The sequence below is a fragment of the Physeter macrocephalus genome, chromosome 5 (assembly GCF_002837175.3).
Source record: "Physeter macrocephalus isolate SW-GA chromosome 5, ASM283717v5, whole genome shotgun sequence".
NCBI classification, from domain to species: domain Eukaryota; kingdom Metazoa; phylum Chordata; class Mammalia; order Artiodactyla; family Physeteridae; genus Physeter; species Physeter macrocephalus.
Window position 1 is genome coordinate 72,671,833 of NC_041218.1, and position 22,703 is coordinate 72,694,535.

The 22,703-nt window shown below is 34.5% G+C and overlaps 2 protein-coding genes across 4 annotated transcripts in view; one reads left to right on the forward strand and one right to left on the reverse strand.

The window, feature by feature from the left end:
- Positions 1-22,703, reverse strand: part of SNX13 (sorting nexin 13) — a 155,149-nt gene that overhangs the window by 35,635 nt on the left and 96,811 nt on the right. For 2 of the 3 annotated variants that reach the window (XM_024127480.2, XM_024127470.2), the window contains 3 exons: positions 19,428-19,465; positions 14,731-14,800; positions 10,508-10,647 (listed from right to left, as the gene is read on the reverse strand). In XM_024127480.2, the coding sequence (XP_023983248.1) occupies positions 10,508-10,647; positions 14,731-14,800; positions 19,428-19,465 (248 nt within the window). Of the gene's footprint in view, positions 1-10,507; positions 10,681-14,730; positions 14,801-19,427; positions 19,466-22,703 lie in introns of all 3 variants that reach the window. The other variant, XM_024127474.3, reaches the window with a different exon arrangement.
- On the forward strand, positions 2,806-3,804 carry LOC102984616 (cleavage and polyadenylation specificity factor subunit 5-like). Its single transcript, XM_055085026.1, is given in 2 exon segments — positions 2,806-3,336; positions 3,338-3,804. Coding segments are annotated over 2 exon segments (756 nt in total). The 5' UTR covers positions 2,806-2,811; the 3' UTR covers positions 3,569-3,804.

The window sequence follows — 22,703 nt, forward strand, 5'->3', positions numbered from 1 at the left end:
CTGGTCCTGAACTTTTGTTTGTTGGAAGATTTTTAATCGCAGTTTCAATTTCAGTGCTTGTGATAGGTCTGTTTATATTTTCTATTTCTTCCTGGTTCAGTTTTGGAAGGTTGTGCTTTTCTAAGAATTTGTCCATTTCTTCCAGGTTGTCCATTTTATTGGCATATAGTTGCTTGTAATAATCTCTCATGATCCTTTGTACTTCTGCAGTGTCAGTTCTTTTTCATTTCTAATTCTATTGATTTGAGTCTTCTCCCTTTTGTCTTGATGACTCTGGCTAATGGTTTATCAATTTTTTTTCTCTTCTCAAAGAACCAGCTTTTAGTTTTATTGATCTTTGCTATTGTTTTCTTTGTTTCTATATCCTTTATTTCTGTTCTGATCTTTATGATTTCTTTCCTTCTGCCAACTTTGGTTTTTGTTTGTTCTGTGCTGAATTCTCTTAGCTTTTGCTTGTCTGTAAAGGTTTTAATTTCTCCATCAAATCTGAATGAATCCTTGCTGGGTAGCGTAATCTTGGTTATAGGTTTTTCCTTTTCATCACTTTAAATATGTCCTGCCATTCCCTTCTGGCTTGCAGACTTTCTGCTGGAAGGTCAGCTGTTGACCTGATGGGGATTACCTTGTATGTTATTTGTTGTTTTTCCCTTGCTGTTTTTAATATTTTTTCTTTGTATTTAATTTTTGATAGTTTGATTAATACGTGTCTTGGTGTGTTTCTCCTTGGGTTTATCCTGTATGGGCCTCTGCGCTTCCTGTACTTGATTGACTATTTCCTTTCCCATATTAGGGAAGTTTTCAACTATAACCTCTTCATATATTTTCTCAGTCACTTTCTTTTTCTTTTCTTCTTCTGGGACCCCTATAATTCGAATGTTGGTGTGGTTAATGTTGTCCCAGAGGTCTGTGAGAGATGGGGATTCCCCTGTATGTTATTTGTTGTTTTTCCCTTGCTGTTTTTAATATTTTTTCTTTGTATTTAATTTTTGATAGTTTGATTAATACGTGTCTTGGTGTGTTTCTCCTTGGGTTTATCCTGTATGGGCCTCTGCGCTTCCTGTACTTGATTGACTATTTCCTTTCCCATATTAGGGAAGTTTTCAACTATAACCTCTTCATATATTTTCTCAGTCACTTTCTTTTTCTTTTCTTCTTCTGGGACCCCTATAATTCGAATGTTGGTGTGGTTAATGTTGTCCCAGAGGTCTGTGAGACTGTCCTCAATTCTTTTCATTCTTTTTTCTTTATTCTGCTCTGTGGTAGTTATTTCCACTATTTTATCTCCCAGGTCACTTATCCGTTCTTCTGCCTCAGTTACTCTGCTACTGACTCCTTCTAGAGAATTTTTAATTTCATTTATTGTGTTGTTCATCATGCAGGTTAATAGTTTCCATTGTTTTTGGTGTCTGCCCCCAGTGGGTAAGGTTGGTTTGGTGGGTTGTGTAGGCTTCCTGGTGGAGGGCACTGGTGACCGTGTTGTGGTGGATAAGGCTGGATCTTGTCTTTCTGGTGGGCAGGACCATGTCTGGTGGTGTGTTTTGCGGTCTCTGTGACCTTATTATGATTTTAGGCAGCCTCTCTACTAATGGGAGGGGTTGTGTTCCTGTCTTGCTAGTTGTTTGTCATAGGGTGTCCAGCACTGTAGCTTGATGGTCTTTGAGTGGAACTGGGTCTTAGCGTTGAGTGGGATATCTCTGGGAGAGCTCTCACCATTTGATATTACATGGAGCCAGGAGGTCTCTGGTGGACCAATGTCCTGAACTCGGCTCTCCCACCTCAGAGGCACAGGCCTGACACCCGGCCAGAACACGAAGACCCTGTCAGCCACAAGGTCCATTCCAGGCTGTTCTTGGTGCAGGTGACAGAATGGAGTATAAGAGAGATGAGATCCTTGCCTCAGGAAGCTCATGGTCTCATGGGCAAGATGGGTAGGACAATCTGGAATACAAGACAGCAGAGCAAGGGAAGTTCTCAAACTCAGGACACGAGCCTCTTGGTTATTTAAATCGAGCTCTGAGAAGCAGTGGGAGGCTGGCATGTGATCTGGGAGGAATGTAGGACATCAGTAGCACCCGGTGATGTTCTAAGCCAGGCCAGGGGTCGGAAGACTTTTTTAGACTGCTGGTTTGTTGTAAAAGGATATAACTCAAAAACAGCCAGATGGAAGAGATAAATAAGGCAAGATATGGAAAAGGGCATGGAGCATCCATGCCCTGTCTGAGCATACCATGTGTTTGCCAACCCAGAAGCTCCAAGCTATGTGATTTTAAAACAATATGAAACAGGTAATAATAGAAAAAGTAAATAAAGCAATTATTTCTTCAATGTGGGGCAAAAAATTCTTTCACCTCTACAAACAAATCAAGCTAAACATGAAGAAAAGATCTATTCAACAAGAACAACAGAACAGTTATGTCCAAAGTTATTAATTACCTTATGAATATAATTAAAAACAGTCCTTTTAATATGGGCTTAAAAGTGTTTAGAGACCAGGCTTAACCTGGTCTCTAAACACTTTTGAGCTATTAATAGTTTATCTCACTCTATTCACGAAGTATTTTAATGAGGTTATCATGGTGCCAACCATATGTTTTCCACTACCCTAACTGAAAAATATACTTTCTGATTACTTAAGTAGTAAAATGTCATTTCAAAGCTTTAGTCCACCCAATCAAATGTTACCATTATTATTATTTTATTGGCTTAATAATTGTTTATTTTAAAACCCTGAAAGAAAGATTCTCATGACTTAAAATAAATTTCAGCTTTCTTGTTAATGGTGGGCGGTGGCTGCTGAGTGGGACGCAGATAATGGGTGCCTGCACAGGGAACGTCTCCCTGCCTCTCCTTTTCCGCTCACCGCTAGTGCCCGAGCTTGCCAGCATGTCCGTGGTGCCGCCCAATCACTCGCATACCGGCTGGCCCCACGGGGTCAACCAGTTCGGCAACAAGTACATCCAGCAGACCAAGCCCTTCACCCTGGAGCGCACCATCAACCTGTACCCTCTTATCAATTACACTTTTGGTACAAGAGAGCCCCTCTATGAGAAGGACAGCTCCGTTGCAGCCAGATTTCAGAGCATGAGGGTGGAATTTGATAAAATTGGCATGAGGAGGACTGTAGAAGGGGTTTTGATTGTCCATGAGCACCGGCTACCCCATGTGTTACTGCTACAGCTGGGAACAACTTTCTTTAAACTACCTGGTGATGACCTTAACCCAGGAGAAGATGAAGTTGAAGGACTAAAACGCTTAATGACAGAGATATTGGGTCATCAAGATGGAGTCCTGCAAGACTGGGTTACTGATGACTGCACTGGTAACTGGTGGAGACCAAAATTTTGAACCTCCTTAGTATCCATATATTCCTGCACATATTACAAAACCTAAGGAGCATAAGAAGTTGTTTTTGGTTCAGCTTCAAGAGAAGGCCTTGTTTGCAGTCCCTAAAAATTACAAGCTGGTAGCTGCACCACTGTTTGAACTGTATGACAATGCACCTGGATATGGACCCATCATTTCTAGTCTCCCCCAGCTTTTGAGCAGGTTCAATTTTATATACAACTGAATTCCTGCACAGCAGAGAAGTAAGGGAAGCCGTCTCTGTGAGCACAGCTATACACAGTGTAGAATAAACATAACAGAAAAGTTCTTTTGGTTTTATCTCTTCCCCAGTCCCTGAAATATCACCTACTTTCTGTTGTTTGAATAGTAAAGTTAATATGAAAAACTCGATTGTGGTGTAAACAAATGTGATAATGTTTAATTTACTTTTGGTTCTACTCATACTTTTTTGTACAACATTAAAGAAAGTGGACTTCTTTCTAAAAAAAATAAAAAATAAAAATAAATTTCACAGAATACCTATTCCAATTTATCCTGTGATAAGTTATTTTGTTCTAAGTTAAAAAGAAAAGAATATTTAATAAAAAATAAAACAGAGAAATAGTTTGTTTACATTCGTTATGTTTAAGAGTCCTCATACTTCTATGAAACAAGAGGGTTATATTTGGTAAGAATTAAAAACATTATTTGTTTAATGTTAAACTTAATTTAGATTTTGTTTCTTCATAACTTAATGGATCAAGGATTTAACTGTTAACACTTGGAAAAGGACGCCATTTAAAATAACCATAGCTTTAAATTATACTGCCAAAAACAAAACCACCAAATGTCTTCCAGTGATCCCCATCCTTACTTTAAACCAAACCCAACTACCTCTGCAAAGCACAGCACATACACACACTCTTAATATCAGAAATATACACTTATTCTAATTTTCCAAGGTACACCACTGATACTTCGTCACTAGTCCACATTAGTTAGGACTGGTTAAAATTTGATTTATTGGTTAAATGTGCAAAATCATTATAACATTCATGTTGGTTATAAAAAAATTCTTACCTTATTTACTTAGCTTTGGTCAATACCTTAGCAACAGTCAGAGCTATTTAGAATCAAACATGGAATCAAGAAACAATGTAAAGTACACACACTTTAAAAACCTCATTACCTGTTCGGTGATCCTCATGTGGAAGTCGTGGAAGTCACTATAACGACGGTAGGTTTTCCACATCTCCTCACTGTTTAGACTGCGCCGGTGTACAGTGATGGCATATAATGCGTATGTCTTGCCATGATCATTACAAACGCCTGCCACAGCATATGGGTCATAGTCAGCATATACTAGTCATTTAAAACAAAATGAAGAGGAACAAAAGACACAGAAAGGAGGAAGATGAAGAACAAAAACAAACAAAAAGGACAATATGAAATGAAGAATTTGAAATGACAGACTGAGACAAAAGGATGTCACCAAAGGATAAAATAGATTCCCATCCTCTGTACTCACATCCATAATGCATTATATATGATGGCTACATTACAAAGTGACCTACAAGTTTATGATGATACTGCCAACCACACAGTGATATCTACTTTGGACTCTCTTCCCAATGAGCTTTTATTTATTATTAGTTATGATAACACAGTACCACCTCATAGTATAGTATTAGAGTCTCTTAAATGTAATAGAAGAAAAACAACAGAAACAAAATAATAACCTTCTGTACTAGCCTTCACTATTCAGCTGTAACTCGATAGTTTTTTAACTGAACAGCAAGCAAAAGCTATAGGATAAGATCTATCTTCTCTTTTGACAAATCTCTTTCTTGTTTAAAATAGTCAACAATTTACAAATGTAATTTATTCTGAAGACTGTTCCAAATAGTCATTTTCCTACTTTATTGACACAAACCAGCCAAGTCAGGTAGCCTCGAAAATCAAAACCTATTCCTATTCTGTACTAATCTTAAGTAAAAAGATGTATTTTGAATCATTTTGTCTTTCTCATGTTCCATTTTTTCCCCCTGTGTTGTATGCTATTCTAGATCATCTCTTCAGGTCTCTGAAAGTTTACTGAGTCTCCACTCATTTGTACCTGGTCTGTTTCTTAATTCATCCACTCACCTTAATTTCAATAACTAATTTTTTTTACTTCTATAATTTTATATGGTTCTTTTTTTATAGTGTGGTATTCTTGCCTCGTTTTATCTCTACGAATATTTTTAACATACTCTTGGGCTAGGAAACCCTGTGGTACACAACCACTTGAGAATGGCTGACTCTAGACACACCAATGTCACGATACAAGACAGGCTTTCAATTTAATATGGGTGATAGATACCATTCCCAACCATGACCTTGACATTCTTTGTCCTTTCCCTTGACAGTAGGCTAAGTTCTGGTTCCTCTTTCACATCAAGCCACCCTCTGTGACTCTGGGCTTTATGCAAATGACTGTGTTCCAGCTTCTCCTTGCCTTAGCCCATCCTGCCTCTTCTAAATTTGAGGGCATGAAAATGCTGTCAAAATCAAGACAGCAGTCTTCATGCTCCTCTAAGCTTCTTGGCTTCAACTCCTCTTCATTTCCCTAAATTTGCTTTTCCTCATGGTCAATTACACCTGTAGATTTCCCCTTTTAGCTATTTTAATTCTGTTGTTTTCAGCCCTTCAATGTGTGAGAAGCAAGATTTCCCACAGCAGTTTAGACTACCAGGTTGACCACAGAAGTATAAACTGCTCTTCTAATAATAGATTATACTAATCCATTATTACAAAAAAAAATGTGGTCAAGCTTTGGAGCTGACTAAATATTTGTATTTTGTATATAATTAGGCAAAGAAGCGTCCGTGCAGCTTCTTAGTAAATTATTTTAACAATATAACAGCTACAAATCTATACTGGCAAATATAGTTGGACAGGAACCTCTCTCAGCCTTTCATTAAAATTTTTCTAAGATTTGCACTTTCTATTCAAAACTGTCCTTCATTCCCATACCATCTAATATCCGTGTTCCTGACTTGACAAAATAGAAGACTAGGGATAGACCTGGGTCATCTTGCTATCAGAGGCTTTAACTCTATTATTCACTGTTCACCTCTTTCAAATATCCTTCACTCGGACACCTATGTGGAACAAAGTGTACAACAATTTTTCATCACACAAGAGAACCACCATCACTCAACAGAGTTAGCAAGGCAACAAGGGAATGGCTTCACCTGTTGTGTTCAAGATAGGTTTGGGAAAGGATAATAGGAAGCAGGGGCCAATTAGGCAGCAAACCATAACCAATTAGGAGTTAATAAGAACAAGGAGAATAGCAAGAAATAGAAAAGGAAAGAAGAAAGCAATGTAAGAAAGCATTCTAAAAAAAGAATAATCAGATTTGTCACAAACTGATAGGCAAGGGAGATCATGACTAGGATGCACGCACAACAGGAATAATGGGGCTATTATAAAAGAAGCACTAAGAAAGGTAATTTGATTTTAAAAGATAATGAGGTTATATATATTTTGAGATGATGGTGGAAATAACAGGTTTTGTTTGCATTAGGACAATGTTACTACTCATAACAGGTGATGTGCAACCGCTTTGTTCCTAATCCATAACCAGACAAGGAACTAGGATCAGAATATAAATAAATCTCATCACTAAGCAAATTGCCTAACGTAGCCAATATTTTTTAAAACAAGATTTCTCAGTGAAGAAGCCAGTACACTGTAGTCTATGGACCACTCCTTAAATAGCACTGCACTGGACTCTTAAGTTCTACTTCCCGTCATACAGATGTTAAGGACATGGGATCCAGACTCAAAGAGACTCTGGAGCCCAACTCATAAAAGAAATCTTTATTGAACAAACACTAATATATAATGCCCATCATGTAATTACGAATACAGTTAACTAGTTCCATAACAATCCTATGAGGCAAGTATTATTATTATCATTAATATCCCATTTTACAGATGAGGAAATTGAGATACAGAGATGTTAAGGAACTCATCCAAGTTCACCCAACTATTAGGTGGAAGAGCTGGGGTTTGAACCCAAGCAATTTGGACAAAAAGCTGTGCTCTTAACCACTATACTATGCTGCCTCTTTAGTGTTTATACATAAATTTGTCTGACAGAAATTATAATTTATTAAAAATGCTTAGTGTTATGCTTCCATAATTTTTAAGAAGCTAATAAATACTTGTTGAATGAATGGACAAAGCAGCTAGAAAACTAGAACCCTCAGAGAAGAGAAAGATCCACATAAGAAATATGGACATTAGTATCTTCTACACACAAAAGTTTAAGGACTTGAAGAAAGAAATAAAAGGACAAATTCTAAATGTTTGCACTTTAACAAAGGCTTTCATATTTGGAAGACAACTCAACAAAGAAGATAGTTTTTTAAAAGAATTTTAAAATTTTAAGGAAGGAAAAAGTGAGACAAATGTATCAAAAGCTAGAAAGAAATGCAGCTAGACCCTCTGGTTTTATTGACAAGAGTGTTATCTAATGACCTTTAAGAGCAACGTATGCACCAACTATTTTTAAAAGATAAAGGAAAAACTGAAAGAGCAATTATAGATAACTTATTACAGAAATCTGGCAGAAAACACAATGGAAAATTAGACTCCAGCTCCAGTGAAAAGTAAGAAAACAAGATCTTTAAAAAGTAGATGCAAACTATCTTTTTACAACTACACTTGTACTATTTAAATCTCTTTTCAAATTATCTAAATCATAAGTATGAAATTGAACTGAAGTATTTATCTGAACGTTTATACTTCAGTATGTAATCTGACAAACACACTCCTATACTGTAGGAATAGTGAGAAGCCAGATAAGAAAACCGTCATTGGCAATGTCTAATAACCCAACAACAATGATGGAAATTGATTTTTTTCCTCAGTTCACTAGCCACTTTGCACATATGCTGATTCAGTCATGAATCTCACCTCATCCAAGCATTTCTTGAACTTCTATAAACTCCAATACCAAAAAGCTTCATTTATCCAGATATCTAATCTGACTTTCCATGTATGAAAACAAATATTAAACTAAAATCTGCCCCAAGACAATTTAATAAGAATTATGCAGACAATTATCAGCTAGACTCAAAGAAAAAGAAGACTGGTTTCAAAGTTTATTAGCCATGACAAAATGCTTAAAATTTAACCTTTTTCAAATGATAACAGTGACAACCTTAAAAGAAAGGAAACACCCATGTAATAATAAACATCACAGAATTTAATGAAGAACATGCTACAGAAAAAAAGTAATTTGAAAACATGACTACAGAACAGAAAAATGATTTATAAAAATAAATGTGGAAAATAATGTAGGAGTAATAATAGTCAATAGTTTTTAAGTAATAATTAAACCACAAAGTCTCTTACCAGTGTCTGAAATGTAAGCATGAAGTTGTACTGAGTCATCAGAAGATACATTTGAAAGGTCATCCAAAGACTGGGTGGTGGAGGGGGGGGGGATCAGAACACAAAATTGTTAAATTTTACAGGAAAAAAAGTGTTAAAGAATTCTACATCATATATAACATTACTCATCTTTGCCCTATGTAAGCTTTATATTATTTGTATCTTCCCCCCCAAACAATAATCCTCTTTATTTATACTAATAGGAGAGAGAGAACCTAAGATTAAGAAACTATAAAACAAAGTAATTTAGTAATCAACTTAATACATCAGATTATTTCTTCCTTCATTACCTGTCCACATACTATAATTTGTTTCTTCTCAATTATATATATTCAATACATGGCAAAAAAAAATGTGGATAAAAATAAGCAGACATATTCTTAAATCAACATTTCAATTTTAATGCTGAAATATACTAGAGCCAACTTTGTACTCTTTAACTTAACACTTTTGTTAACTTAGAAATAGTTTTAGTTAATTTAGATTCCTTATCTATAAAATGAGAATAATCGTACCTACATGAAAGGGTTATGTGAGGACTAAAGGAAAAGACATGTAAAACATTTAGAAGACTGCCTAACACAAAAAATGTTAGCCATTATTATGATTACTTACTAAATGAAGTGAATCCACAGTTTAAGATATTTTAAATAATTAATTTTCAAAAATTATTCCATAAACAAAAGGTATTACTGAGCGATCAAGAATAAATCTTTTGTAACTATGGACTTTAGCTCTAAACTTAAAACTTTTTTGCTACATATCCATACACCCACACATACACAGAAGGGAACATAACGCATATAATGAAGGCAGACTGTATGGAAAAGAATTAACACAACAGACTTGAAGTTGCGCTCCTCAGAAAGGACTGCTTTCAAGGTTGGCCCTTGGACAATATCTGGGAAGTCAGATTTAGAGAAGGTTCCCACCATTCCCTAACTGCTAAGAGTGGCTCACTCTACGTAAACTATCTGTACAAACAATGTGGTTTCGTCTCTGTGAGCACAGCTATACACAGTGTAGAATAAACATAACAGAAAAGTTCTTTTGGTTTTATCTCTTCCCCAGTCCCTGAAATATCACCTACTTTCTGTTGTTTGAATAGTAAAGTTAATATGAAAAACTCGATTGTGGTGTAAACAAATGTGATAATGTTTAATTTACTTTTGGTTCTACTCATACTTTTTTGTACAACATTAAAGAAAGTGGACTTCTTTCTATTTGTTTTTTTCTTGTTGTTTTGTTTTTTAATTTCACATTAAACTTGTAAAATTCTTACAGGCAAGGATTGCTTTTCCCCCACTAGGCAGGTGAATGTTAAGAGACAATGGCAGGTTTAGGTCAATAAAGTTTGTGGGACCCTTGCTCCGATACCATTCTTGGGGGTATACTCCAAGACCGTGTTATAGGTCTTTGTGATGAGGATCTTCTGTTACTTTTGGGAGCTAGATTTGCTTGAGTGAGTCCAAGGTGCAACTCCTGTACCAGTTTTACACTCTTAATGAGTAGGTACACCACTGATACTTCGTCACTAGTCCACATTAGTTAGGACTGGTTAAAATTTGATTGGTTAAATGTGCAAAATCATTATAACATTCATGTTGGTTATAAAAAAATTCTTACCTTATTTACTTAGCTTTGGTCAATACCTTAGCAACAGTCAGAGCTATTTAGAATCAAACATGGAATCAAGAAACAATGTAAAGTACACACACTTTAAAAACCTCATTACCTGTTCGGTGATCCTCATGTGGAAGTCGTGGAAGTCACTATAACGACGGTAGGTTTTCCACATCTCCTCACTGTTTAGACTGCGCCGGTGTACAGTGATGGCATATAATGCGTATGTCTTGCCATGATCATTACAAACGCCTGCCACAGCATATGGGTCATAGTCAGCATATACTAGTCATTTAAAACAAAATGAAGAGGAACAAAAGACACAGAAAGGAGGAAGATGAAGAACAAAAACAAACAAAAAGGACAATATGAAATGAAGAATTTGAAATGACAGACTGAGACAAAAGGATGTCACCAAAGGATAAAATAGATTCCCATCCTCTGTACTCACATCCATAATGCATTATATATGATGGCTACATTACAAAGTGACCTACAAGTTTATGATGATACTGCCAACCACACAGTGATATCTACTTTGGACTCTCTTCCCAATGAGCTTTTATTTATTATTAGTTATGATAACACAGTACCACCTCATAGTATAGTATTAGAGTCTCTTAAATGTAATAGAAGAAAAACAACAGAAACAAAATAATAACCTTCTGTACTAGCCTTCACTATTCAGCTGTAACTCGATAGTTTTTTAACTGAACAGCAAGCAAAAGCTATAGGATAAGATCTATCTTCTCTTTTGACAAATCTCTTTCTTGTTTAAAATAGTCAACAATTTACAAATGTAATTTATTCTGAAGACTGTTCCAAATAGTCATTTTCCTACTTTATTGACACAAACCAGCCAAGTCAGGTAGCCTCGAAAATCAAAACCTATTCCTATTCTGTACTAATCTTAAGTAAAAAGATGTATTTTGAATCATTTTGTCTTTCTCATGTTCCATTTTTTCCCCCTGTGTTGTATGCTATTCTAGATCATCTCTTCAGGTCTCTGAAAGTTTACTGAGTCTCCACTCATTTGTACCTGGTCTGTTTCTTAATTCATCCACTCACCTTAATTTCAATAACTAATTTTTTTTACTTCTATAATTTTATATGGTTCTTTTTTTATAGTGTGGTATTCTTGCCTCGTTTTATCTCTACGAATATTTTTAACATACTCTTGGGCTAGGAAACCCTGTGGTACACAACCACTTGAGAATGGCTGACTCTAGACACACCAATGTCACGATACAAGACAGGCTTTCAATTTAATATGGGTGATAGATACCATTCCCAACCATGACCTTGACATTCTTTGTTCTTTCCTTTGACAGTAGGCTAAGTTCTGGTTCCTCTTTCACATCAAGCCACCCTCTGTGACTCTGGGCTTTATGCAAATGACTGTGTTCCAGCTTCTCCTTGCCTTAGCCCATCCTGCCTCTTCTAAATTTGAGGGCATGAAAATGCTGTCAAAATCAAGACAGCAGTCTTCATGCTCCTCTAAGCTTCTTGGCTTCAACTCCTCTTCATTTCCCTAAATTTGCTTTTCCTCATGGTCAATTACACCTGTAGATTTCCCCTTTTAGCTATTTTAATTCTGTTGTTTTCAGCCCTTCAATGTGTGAGAAGCAAGATTTCCCACAGCAGTTTAGACTACCAGGTTGACCACAGAAGTATAAACTGCTCTTCTAATAATAGATTATACTAATCCATTATTACAAAAAAAAATGTGGTCAAGCTTTGGAGCTGACTAAATATTTGTATTTTGTATATAATTAGGCAAAGAAGGGTCCGTGCAGCTTCTTAGTAAATTATTTTAACAATATAACAGCTACAAATCTATACTGGCAAATATAGTTGGACAGGAACCTCTCTCAGCCTTTCATTAAAATTTTTCTAAGATTTGCACTTTCTATTCAAAACTGTCCTTCATTCCCATACCATCTAATATCCGTGTTCCTGACTTGACAAAATAGAAGACTAGGGATAGACCTGGGTCATCTTGCTATCAGAGGCTTTAACTCTATTATTCACTGTTCACCTCTTTCAAATATCCTTCACTCGGACACCTATGTGGAACAAAGTGTACAACAATTTTTCATCACACAAGAGAACCACCATCACTCAACAGAGTTAGCAAGGCAACAAGGGAATGGCTTCACCTGTTGTGTTCAAGATAGGTTTGGGAAAGGATAATAGGAAGCAGGGGCCAATTAGGCAGCAAACCATAACCAATTAGGAGTTAATAAGAACAAGGAGAATAGCAAGAAATAGAAAAGGAAAGAAGAAAGCAATGTAAGAAAGCATTCTAAAAAAAGAATAATCAGATTTGTCACAAACTGATAGGCAAGGGAGATCATGACTAGGATGCACGCACAACAGGAATAATGGGGCTATTATAAAAGAAGCACTAAGAAAGGTAATTTGATTTTAAAAGATAATGAGGTTATATATATTTTGAGATGATGGTGGAAATAACAGGTTTTGTTTGCATTAGGACAATGTTACTACTCATAACAGGTGATGTGCAACCGCTTTGTTCCTAATCCATAACCAGACAAGGAACTAGGATCAGAATATAAATAAATCTCATCACTAAGCAAATTGCCTAACGTAGCCAATATTTTTTAAAACAAGATTTCTCAGTGAAGAAGCCAGTACACTGTAGTCTATGGACCACTCCTTAAATAGCACTGCACTGGACTCTTAAGTTCTACTTCCCGTCATACAGATGTTAAGGACATGGGATCCAGACTCAAAGAGACTCTGGAGCCCAACTCATAAAAGAAATCTTTATTGAACAAACACTAATATATAATGCCCATCATGTAATTACGAATACAGTTAACTAGTTCCATAACAATCCTATGAGGCAAGTATTATTATTATTATCATTAATATCCCATTTTACAGATGAGGAAATTGAGATACAGAGATGTTAAGGAACTCATCCAAGTTCACCCAACTATTAGGTGGAAGAGCTGGGGTTTGAACCCAAGCAATTTGGACAAAAAGCTGTGCTCTTAACCACTATACTATGCTGCCTCTTTAGTGTTTATACATAAATTTGTCTGACAGAAATTACAATTTATTAAAAATGCTTAGTGTTATGCTTCCGTAACTTTTAAGAAGCTAATAAATACTTGTTGAATGAATGGACAAAGCAGCTAGAAAACTAGAACCCTCAGAGAAGAGAAAGATCCACATAAGAAATATGGACATTAGTATCTTCTACACACAAAAGTTTAAGGACTTGAAGAAAGAAATAAAAGGACAAATTCTAAATGTTTGCACTTTAACAAAGGCTTTCATATTTGGAAGACAACTCAACAAAGAAGATAGTTTTTTAAAAGAATTTTAAAATTTTAAGGAAGGAAAAAGTGAGACAAATGTATCAAAAGCTAGAAAGAAATGCAGCTAGACCCTCTGGTTTTATTGACAAGAGTGTTATCTAACGACCTTTAAGAGCAACGTATGCACCAACTATTTTTAAAAGATAAAGGAAAAACTGAAAGAGCAATTATAGATAACTTATTACAGAAATCTGGCAGAAAACACAATGGAAAATTAGACTCCAGCTCCAGTGAAAAGTAAGAAAACAAGATCTTTAAAAAGTAGATGCAAACTATCTTTTTACAACTACACTTGTACTATTTAAATCTCTTTTCAAATTATCTAAATCATAAGTATGAAATTGAACTGAAGTATTTATCTGAACGTTTATACTTCAGTATGTAATCTGACAAACACACTCCTATACTGTAGGAATAGTGAGAAGCCAGATAAGAAAACCGTCATTGGCAATGTCTAATAACCCAACAACAATGATGGAAATTGATTTTTTTCCTCAGTTCACTAGCCACTTTGCACATATGCTGATTCAGTCATGAATCTCACCTCATCCAAGCATTTCTTGAACTTCTATAAACTCCAATACCAAAAAGCTTCATTTATCCAGATATCTAATCTGACTTTCCATGTATGAAAACAAATATTAAACTAAAATCTGCCCCAAGACAATTTAATAAGAATTATGCAGACAATTATCAGCTAGACTCAAAGAAAAAGAAGACTGGTTTCAAAGTTTATTAGCCATGACAAAATGCTTAAAATTTAACCTTTTTCAAATGATAACAGTGACAACCTTAAAAGAAAGGAAACACCCATGTAATAATAAACATCACAGAATTTAATGAAGAACATGCTACAGAAAAAAAGTAATTTGAAAACATGACTACAGAACAGAAAAATGATTTATAAAAATAAATGTGGAAAATAATGTAGGAGTAATAATAGTCAATAGTTTTTAAGTAATAATTAAACCACAAAGTCTCTTACCAGTGTCTGAAATGTAAGCATGAAGTTGTACTGAGTCATCAGAAGATACATTTGAAAGGTCATCCAAAGACTGGGTGGTGGAGGGGGGGGGGATCAGAACACAAAATTGTTAAATTTTACAGGAAAAAAAGTGTTAAAGAATTCTACATCATATATAACATTACTCATCTTTGCCCTATGTAAGCTTTATATTATTTGTATCTTCCCCCCCAAACAATAATCCTCTTTATTTATACTAATAGGAGAGAGAGAACCTAAGATTAAGAAACTATAAAACAAAGTAATTTAGTAATCAACTTAATACATCAGATTATTTCTTCCTTCATTACCTGTCCACATACTATAATTTGTTTCTTCTCAATTATATATATTCAATACATGGCAAAAAAAAATGTGGATAAAAATAAGCAGACATATTCTTAAATCAACATTTCAATTTTAATGCTGAAATATACTAGAGCCAACTTTGTACTCTTTAACTTAACACTTTTGTTAACTTAGAAATAGTTTTAGTTAATTTAGATTCCTTATCTATAAAATGAGAATAATCGTACCTACATGAAAGGGTTATGTGAGGACTAAAGGAAAAGACATGTAAAACATTTAGAAGACTGCCTAACACAAAAAATGTTAGCCATTATTATGATTACTTACTAAATGAAGTGAATCCACAGTTTAAGATATTTTAAATAATTAATTTTCAAAAATTATTCCATAAACAAAAGGTATTACTGAGCGATCAAGAATAAATCTTTTGTAACTATGGACTTTAGCTCTAAACTTAAAACTTTTTTGCTACATATCCATACACCCACACATACACAGAAGGGAACATAACGCATATAATGAAGGCAGACTGTATGGAAAAGAATTAACACAACAGACTTGAAGTTGCGCTCCTCAGAAAGGACTGCTTTCAAGGTTGGCCCTTGGACAATATCTGGGAAGTCAGATTTAGAGAAGGTTCCCACCATTCCCTAACTGCTAAGAGTGGCTCACTCTACGTAAACTATCTGTACAAACAATGTGGTTTATGCTGAATACCTGTTTTCCTTCTGGGAGTCATTTTAGTATATGCTAGGCAGAGGGTGCCTGTGTGACCTGCTAGGCAGAGGGTGCCTGTGTGATCTGCCTCCAATAAAAACCCTGGGCACTTAGTGTCAGATGAGCCTTCCTGGTGGCAACTTTTCACACATGTTGTCATATTCACTGCTGGTGAAATTAAGTCTGTCCTATGTGACTTCCATGGAAGAGGATTCTTGGAAACTTGTGCCTGGTTTTCTCTGGACTTTGCCCCATGCACCTTTTCCCTTTCCTGATTTTGCTTTATATCCCTTCGTTGTAATAAATTCTAGCCGTGAGTATGACTATGCTAGGACCTGTGAGTCCTCTTAGTAAATCAATGAACATAGGAGTGGTCTTGGGGACCTATAACACACAGACGTTATATGATTTAGACATATTTTACACTTTGAAAACCATAGGATTGAATGAACTTTGGAGTATTAATGTGATATTACCAGTTATTACTAAGAGTCATCTAAATGACTTAAATGAAGCCATGCATATGACATAAAGCCATTTAAATTAAGCAATTACAGTCTAAGAAGAAAGCCAAAATTCTATCTACTAAAGACAGATCATCAGGAGAAGAAAAATTGGATAATTCCATACAGATTAACCACAAATCAAGTGGGAGAACCATTCAATTAAATTAGGTCTAGTCCAGGCTTCACCACTGATACCTTAAGAGACTTTAGCCATATCAACTAGTCTTTCCTGTTTCTCAGTTTTCCCAATGTTATAATGGTGTAATACCTGTTCTACAACCCTATCAGGACATAAAGTGAATGAAAATGCTTTGAAAAGAAATAGAATGCACTTATTTTTTTAAGTGCTCACCTGACCTACAATAAAACATTTTGACAGAAATAGCACAACCTTTGTTTTAGTATTATTTTTACATGAAAGATAGAAGCCCCAGAGGAAATGGAATATTCTACAAAATTTAAGGTTGTTATCTACTGTAATCTTCTTCTAATTACAAGCTAGCACAGGGAATATAAAACAATCACCTTTTTCAAAAAAACATTATTATTGGTAACCTTCCCTTGCAGGTAACATTTAAAAAGCTAAATGCCGCTTACTTATTACTTTAAACATGTTAGCATCTTATATACTATGCAACCCAGAAGTTGTTGAAAAACTCTGTATAATATATAAATGTCTTTCTAGCACATTTAAAATATGCAAGTAATATTATTTTCATTAAATATGATTAAAAAAATCCAATGAGATATCTCTTAACCATTAGTGACAGTTACAATGCACATGTAAATATCAAGTAGACAACATAAAGTTACAACTGGTGAAATAATAACTACAGAACTACACTGTGATTTAGAACTATAAGTATTGATTAGTCATACAAAACTATGATTTCAAAACAAGTGCATTAATGCTGTCCTGAAATAAAATCAGTTTGTAAAGTAATTCTTGTGTTAAGATTCTTGAACTCCTTGCCCAAAAAAAAAAAAAAAAAAAAAAAAGTGGTGGTTTTTTTTTAACACTATGCTAAGATAAAAACCAAATATTCAGGGCTTCCCTGGTGGCGCAGTGGTTGCGCGTCCGCCTGCCGATTCAGGGGAACCGGGTTCGCGACCCGGGCTGGGAGGATCCCACATGCCGCGGAGCGGCTGGGCCCGTGAGCCATGGCCGCTGAGCCTGCGCGTCCAACGGGAGAGGCCACAACAGAGGGAGGTCCGCATACCACAAAAAAAAAAAAAAAAAAAAAAAAAAAACAAATATTCAAACTTACTATGATAATCAATTGAGCAAACACAACTACAATGGCACTTCTAAAAATGTTTATAATTTATGTGTCAGTCTCAATCACAAAATGAGTAAACCACCACATTAAATATTTTCTTTGCTTGGTATACTGGAATAAACTATTATGATCTAGTTTATAATTTTAATACAACTAATGTTATCTTCATCAAACATGAAAAATATCTGATGGTTTTTAAAACAATTCTTTATAATCTTCAACTATGTTTTAAAATGCAGCTGTTCATTAAAATTTGTCTATGTATTAAAAAAAAAGAATCGACAACAGTCTAGCTACTTAAAAGCTTAGATTTAACAGATTTATGTGAAAACCAAAAAACTGTAAGTCACTGACCTCAAGTGTGACCTTTTTCAATCCACACTGTTGTGGTTTATATAACTCTGTGATAAAAGGGATCTCTTTTACTTGAAAAAGCATTTATTCCCAATAGGGAAAGAAGAAAAAAAATATTTTTTACTAGTGTTCAAACACTTGTACAAGCACTACAAATATGAACATTAAAAAATTTCAAACCAAGGAAAAGTTTTATCACATTTGGAAACTTTTTCTATATAATGGGCATTATATTGCTAACACTCTTCATTCTCTAGGAGCTATTCCTTTTCATTATAACTCTGTGGAATATGAGAAGTAAATGGTAATGATACCAAATAATTTAGGAAAACATTTAAAATGTTACTAAATATATGACATAACACTATGGCTGATTTGCTTTAGTGTTCTGTTAAAGGTTATACTTTGCACAATAATAGAACATTTATACAATAAAGTAATTTTAGAAATAAATGTAGTACTGAGGAGCGTAAGACAATGGACCTCTAAACTATTTAGCTATCACAAAAAATTTGAAAGAAAATGTGTTGTAGGTAGAAGGAAAAACAAAGCAAACAGTCTCCGCCCATCCCCCACGAATTCTGGACTGAAACTTCCATAGAACACTAATATTTCTTTCCAGTAGCATTTTATGAAATAAGGTATTCAATGGCAAGGATGGATATATAAAAGAACTGAAATGTTCATTGTTTCACACTTCACCTTGAATATATGAAATGTCAATGAATTTATATGCTAAAACATGTCATTCTTAAACCTGTAATCATAGAATACAGTTGCTTAATTCTTATAAAACCCTCTAAGCTTTAAAAAAGGTTTTTTTTTTTACAATAACTTGAATTTTTTATAGTGTAGACTTTAAGAAATATCTTTTGTTTTCAGATATCCCAACTAATTTTATATTTCTTTTCTAAATACAAGAAAAAAAATTAATTCCAGTGTAAACATTTACACGTCACAAATTTAATGCCCATCATAGCACTGATCAGAGTCATTTTCAAATATTAAATACTGGGGTTGAAAATAATAAAATCATTTTTTATCACCTGCAACTAAATCATTCAGGTGTGGCTTAAGCACATTGTGTGTGTGTGTGTGTGGTACGCGGGCCTCTCACTGTTGTGGCCTCTCCCGTCGCGGAGCACAGGCTCTGGACGCGCAGGCTCAGCGGCCATGGCTCACCGGCCCAGCAGCTCCGCGGCATGTGGGATCCTCCCCGACCGGGGCACGAACCCGCGTCCCCTGCATCGGCAGGCGGATTCTCAACCACTGCGCCACCAGGGAAGCCCTTAAGCACATTTTTTAAAATGAAAATAAATTTCATGTCATTTTTAAGTTCTAATTAACAGATCCCTTATTTGTCAATTTAATATTTCTTTAAAAGCATAACAACTTCTTACAAAGGATGACTTGGGGATTTCTAATACATCATTTATTTACATATGTTAAGGCTCAGTCTTTCATATTGTTTTCAGGCCACTTTATTAATTAAAGTACTCATAACATTACTTACCAAATTTATGCTTCCTGTAGGAGACCCATTAAAAGATTCTGTGAGAAGGGAAATTCAACTTAGTATACAGTAAAAAACTTTTGAAACAGTGCTTTATCTATCTAAGGTTCAAACACCAAGAACAAAAGTCACACAAGCCAAGACACAACAGAACAGTAAATTGTGGTACACTATTCCCAAACACCTATTCCCATGGTTTTCCAAACCAGATATTTCAGTGAAAATAGTTATGTACCTAAGTTGCTCCCCTCCCAAAAAAGGTATTTATGTACAGGAAAGCAATTATTATACATTTTATTCTCACAGTATCATATTAAGTTGTCTAATACAATGTAGATATGAGGTAAACACTGCAGAGTGAAGGCCACTAGGAAATGTCAGAGGTATTTTGTTATTTCTGTCCCACTGGATTAATATTACAAATAAAATTATTCTTTAATATGAAGGATAAATAGATTGACTTTTAATGTATCTATAAAGTCTACTTATTCTTGGTTGATCTGGATCAAAAATATTCAAAATCTAGATTCTTAAATGAATAATAGAACAAAAGATACATAAAATTCCATGTGTAATGTCATTTAATTAAAAAGCAACTAAAATTATTTTTAAAAATTAACGTTAGAGAGTAAGTGAATTATTAAAACTAATATCTTTCCCTCAGAATTGTAGTCTAAATCTGAGCAAATTAGGTTACCAATTAAGATATCCCTCTGTTAAAAACACAAATGAATATATGGTAAAGCAATATTCACAAACAGTTTAAAGTTAATGTATGGCTTGTAGCCCTTAAGAGATTATTTATAATTTGGATCTCTAGATGGGTCTTCAAAGGAAATTTCTATTACTCTTGAAATAGGCAGTTGGTGTTGCTTTCCAACTTCAACAACTCTAAATGCCCAAGAACATTTCTCGGTTCCTCAAAACTTTGGTCACAAAAACAGGAAATCCCACCTAGGATTACCCCTTGGTTAATAGCAAGGTGAAAATTAAAATGAATAAACAAACAGTTTTCTAACCTCCTTATTCAATTATATGTCTCCTACCTCCTTCTGTGATCTGCCCACCTCTTAAGTCTTTCCACCAAAGACATGTCAAATTAAAAGAGAAACTAGGAGCAAAACAAGGCATAGTTTACTTTCTTGATCAATAATAAGATCCAGAAATAGAGTCTAAAGCCAATCTAGGTCCTTATTTAATCAAAACTTTAATAACTGCTTATTCATATTAGAAAACAAAAGAAACTATTGTTTGACATGATGAGAAAAACGTGATTGAAATTAAAATTTAAAACAGCACAATTTAAATATTTTTAAAAGGCTGTGAAAGTATGTTTTAATAAAGGAAAAAATATCTACTCTTAAAATAATTTAAAGCTGAACTAACTAAAGAAGGCAATCACGAACAAAGAAAAAGAAAAGGAAGGGGAGGAGAGGAGGAGAGAGAGCATGGGTTAGCACGCCATCCAGCCACCTACCTACCTATTTACCTACAGAAGTTTAGTTAAATAGGAATGAAATTTCTTCCACAGCAAAGAAAAACCACCAGCGGATACTCTTACACATGATAAAACTTGGCCCACTAATTCTGTGCTCAATTTAGGCTGCATTTTCTTAAAATCAGCTACACATTAAACACTAGATTAGGTAATTATTTCAAAATGTCTAAAAAGTAGCCAAAACTTCAGGACTTTAAAAAATACACAAAGTGACATGAAGCTTAATTTTAAAAGTCAGACAATGAATTTATAACCAGAAGATTTAAGAAAGGCCTATTTTTAATTAAACAATCTTATGAAGACAAGAAAATCGTAAGCATCACTATTTGAAAAAGTTGCCGCAAGTGCCTAAAACCTAAACACTGACAAAGATAATATACCTAACTGCCATTTTTAATAATAATGTTTCATATTATACCCATCATTCCACATACTTTTTTCAAATCGTTTCAAAAAAAGGGTTAGGCAATTTCTCAGTTATAAAATATATAAAAGCTCATCAATTAGGACACAGAATGTTAAAAAGCAATGTCCTAGAAAGACAAAATATAGACAGATAGATTTACATACATATATATATACACATACATATACATACACTAATTCCAAACTACAATCAATGATTCCGATGTGAGGGACTACTCAATGACTGATATATAAGAGAAGTACATTTACTTCAGATCAAAACTAGCTGCAGAAAAAAAACTTTTAATCTACTTTGTGTTTTAAATAAGTATGAGGTTTTGAGAAGTTTGAGACAACATAAATAATTTGCTACCATTAGGTGCATACAAAACAAATATAAATGGAAGCTAAAAGTCGATTCAGATTTTGAAGTTCTTACACTATAGGATCAAAACCTACTCCCAGAGAATATATTGTTACTGTCATCATTATATAATACTTAGACACTCATATATTAGCTGATTATGATTCAATTTATCCTCTTTCATTCTGGGTCAGATAGCAAATCCATTTCACAATACTAAGGAAATTTCTAAAGAAGACAAAATTAAAATAAACAATAAAAACATTTTAAATAGTCCTTTTTGGAAGTAGAGTTCCTATTGCAAATTTCATAGCAGCTCTGCAAAAGATTTTTCAACAGAGACAGTAAATAGATATACTATATAACAAACTTGAGGTACACTGAATTTTACTATTCATCTCCCACAGAAGTGCTCTTAAAAAAAAAACTTTCCTCAATTATGCAATCAAATCCAGTTAATAAAATATTATCCCAATTTTACAAATAACCAAGACATTAGATCAACAATCAATATAAAAGTTATTACAACATGGAAACTTCTATAACTAGATTTCTTAGATTATTTAAAAAGTAAAATCTTGCTGGAGAGGGTATGGAGAAATGGGAACCCTCTTGCACTGTTCGTGGGAATGTAAATTGAAACAGCCACTATGGAGAAGAGTATGGAGGTTCCTTAAAAAACTACAAATAGAACTACCATATGACCCAGAAATCCCATTACTGGGCATATACCCTTAGAAAACCATAATTCAAAGAGTCATGTACCACAATGTTCATCGCAGCACTATTTACAATAGCCAGGACATGGAAGCAACCTAAGTGTCCATCAACAGATGAATGGATAAAGAAGATATGGCACATATATACAATGGAATATTACTCAGCCATAAAAATAAACGAAATTGAGTTATTTGTAGTGAGGTGGATGGACTACAGTCTGTCATACAGAGTGAAGTCAAAGAGAAAAACAAATACTGTATGCTAACACATATATATGGAATCTAAAAAA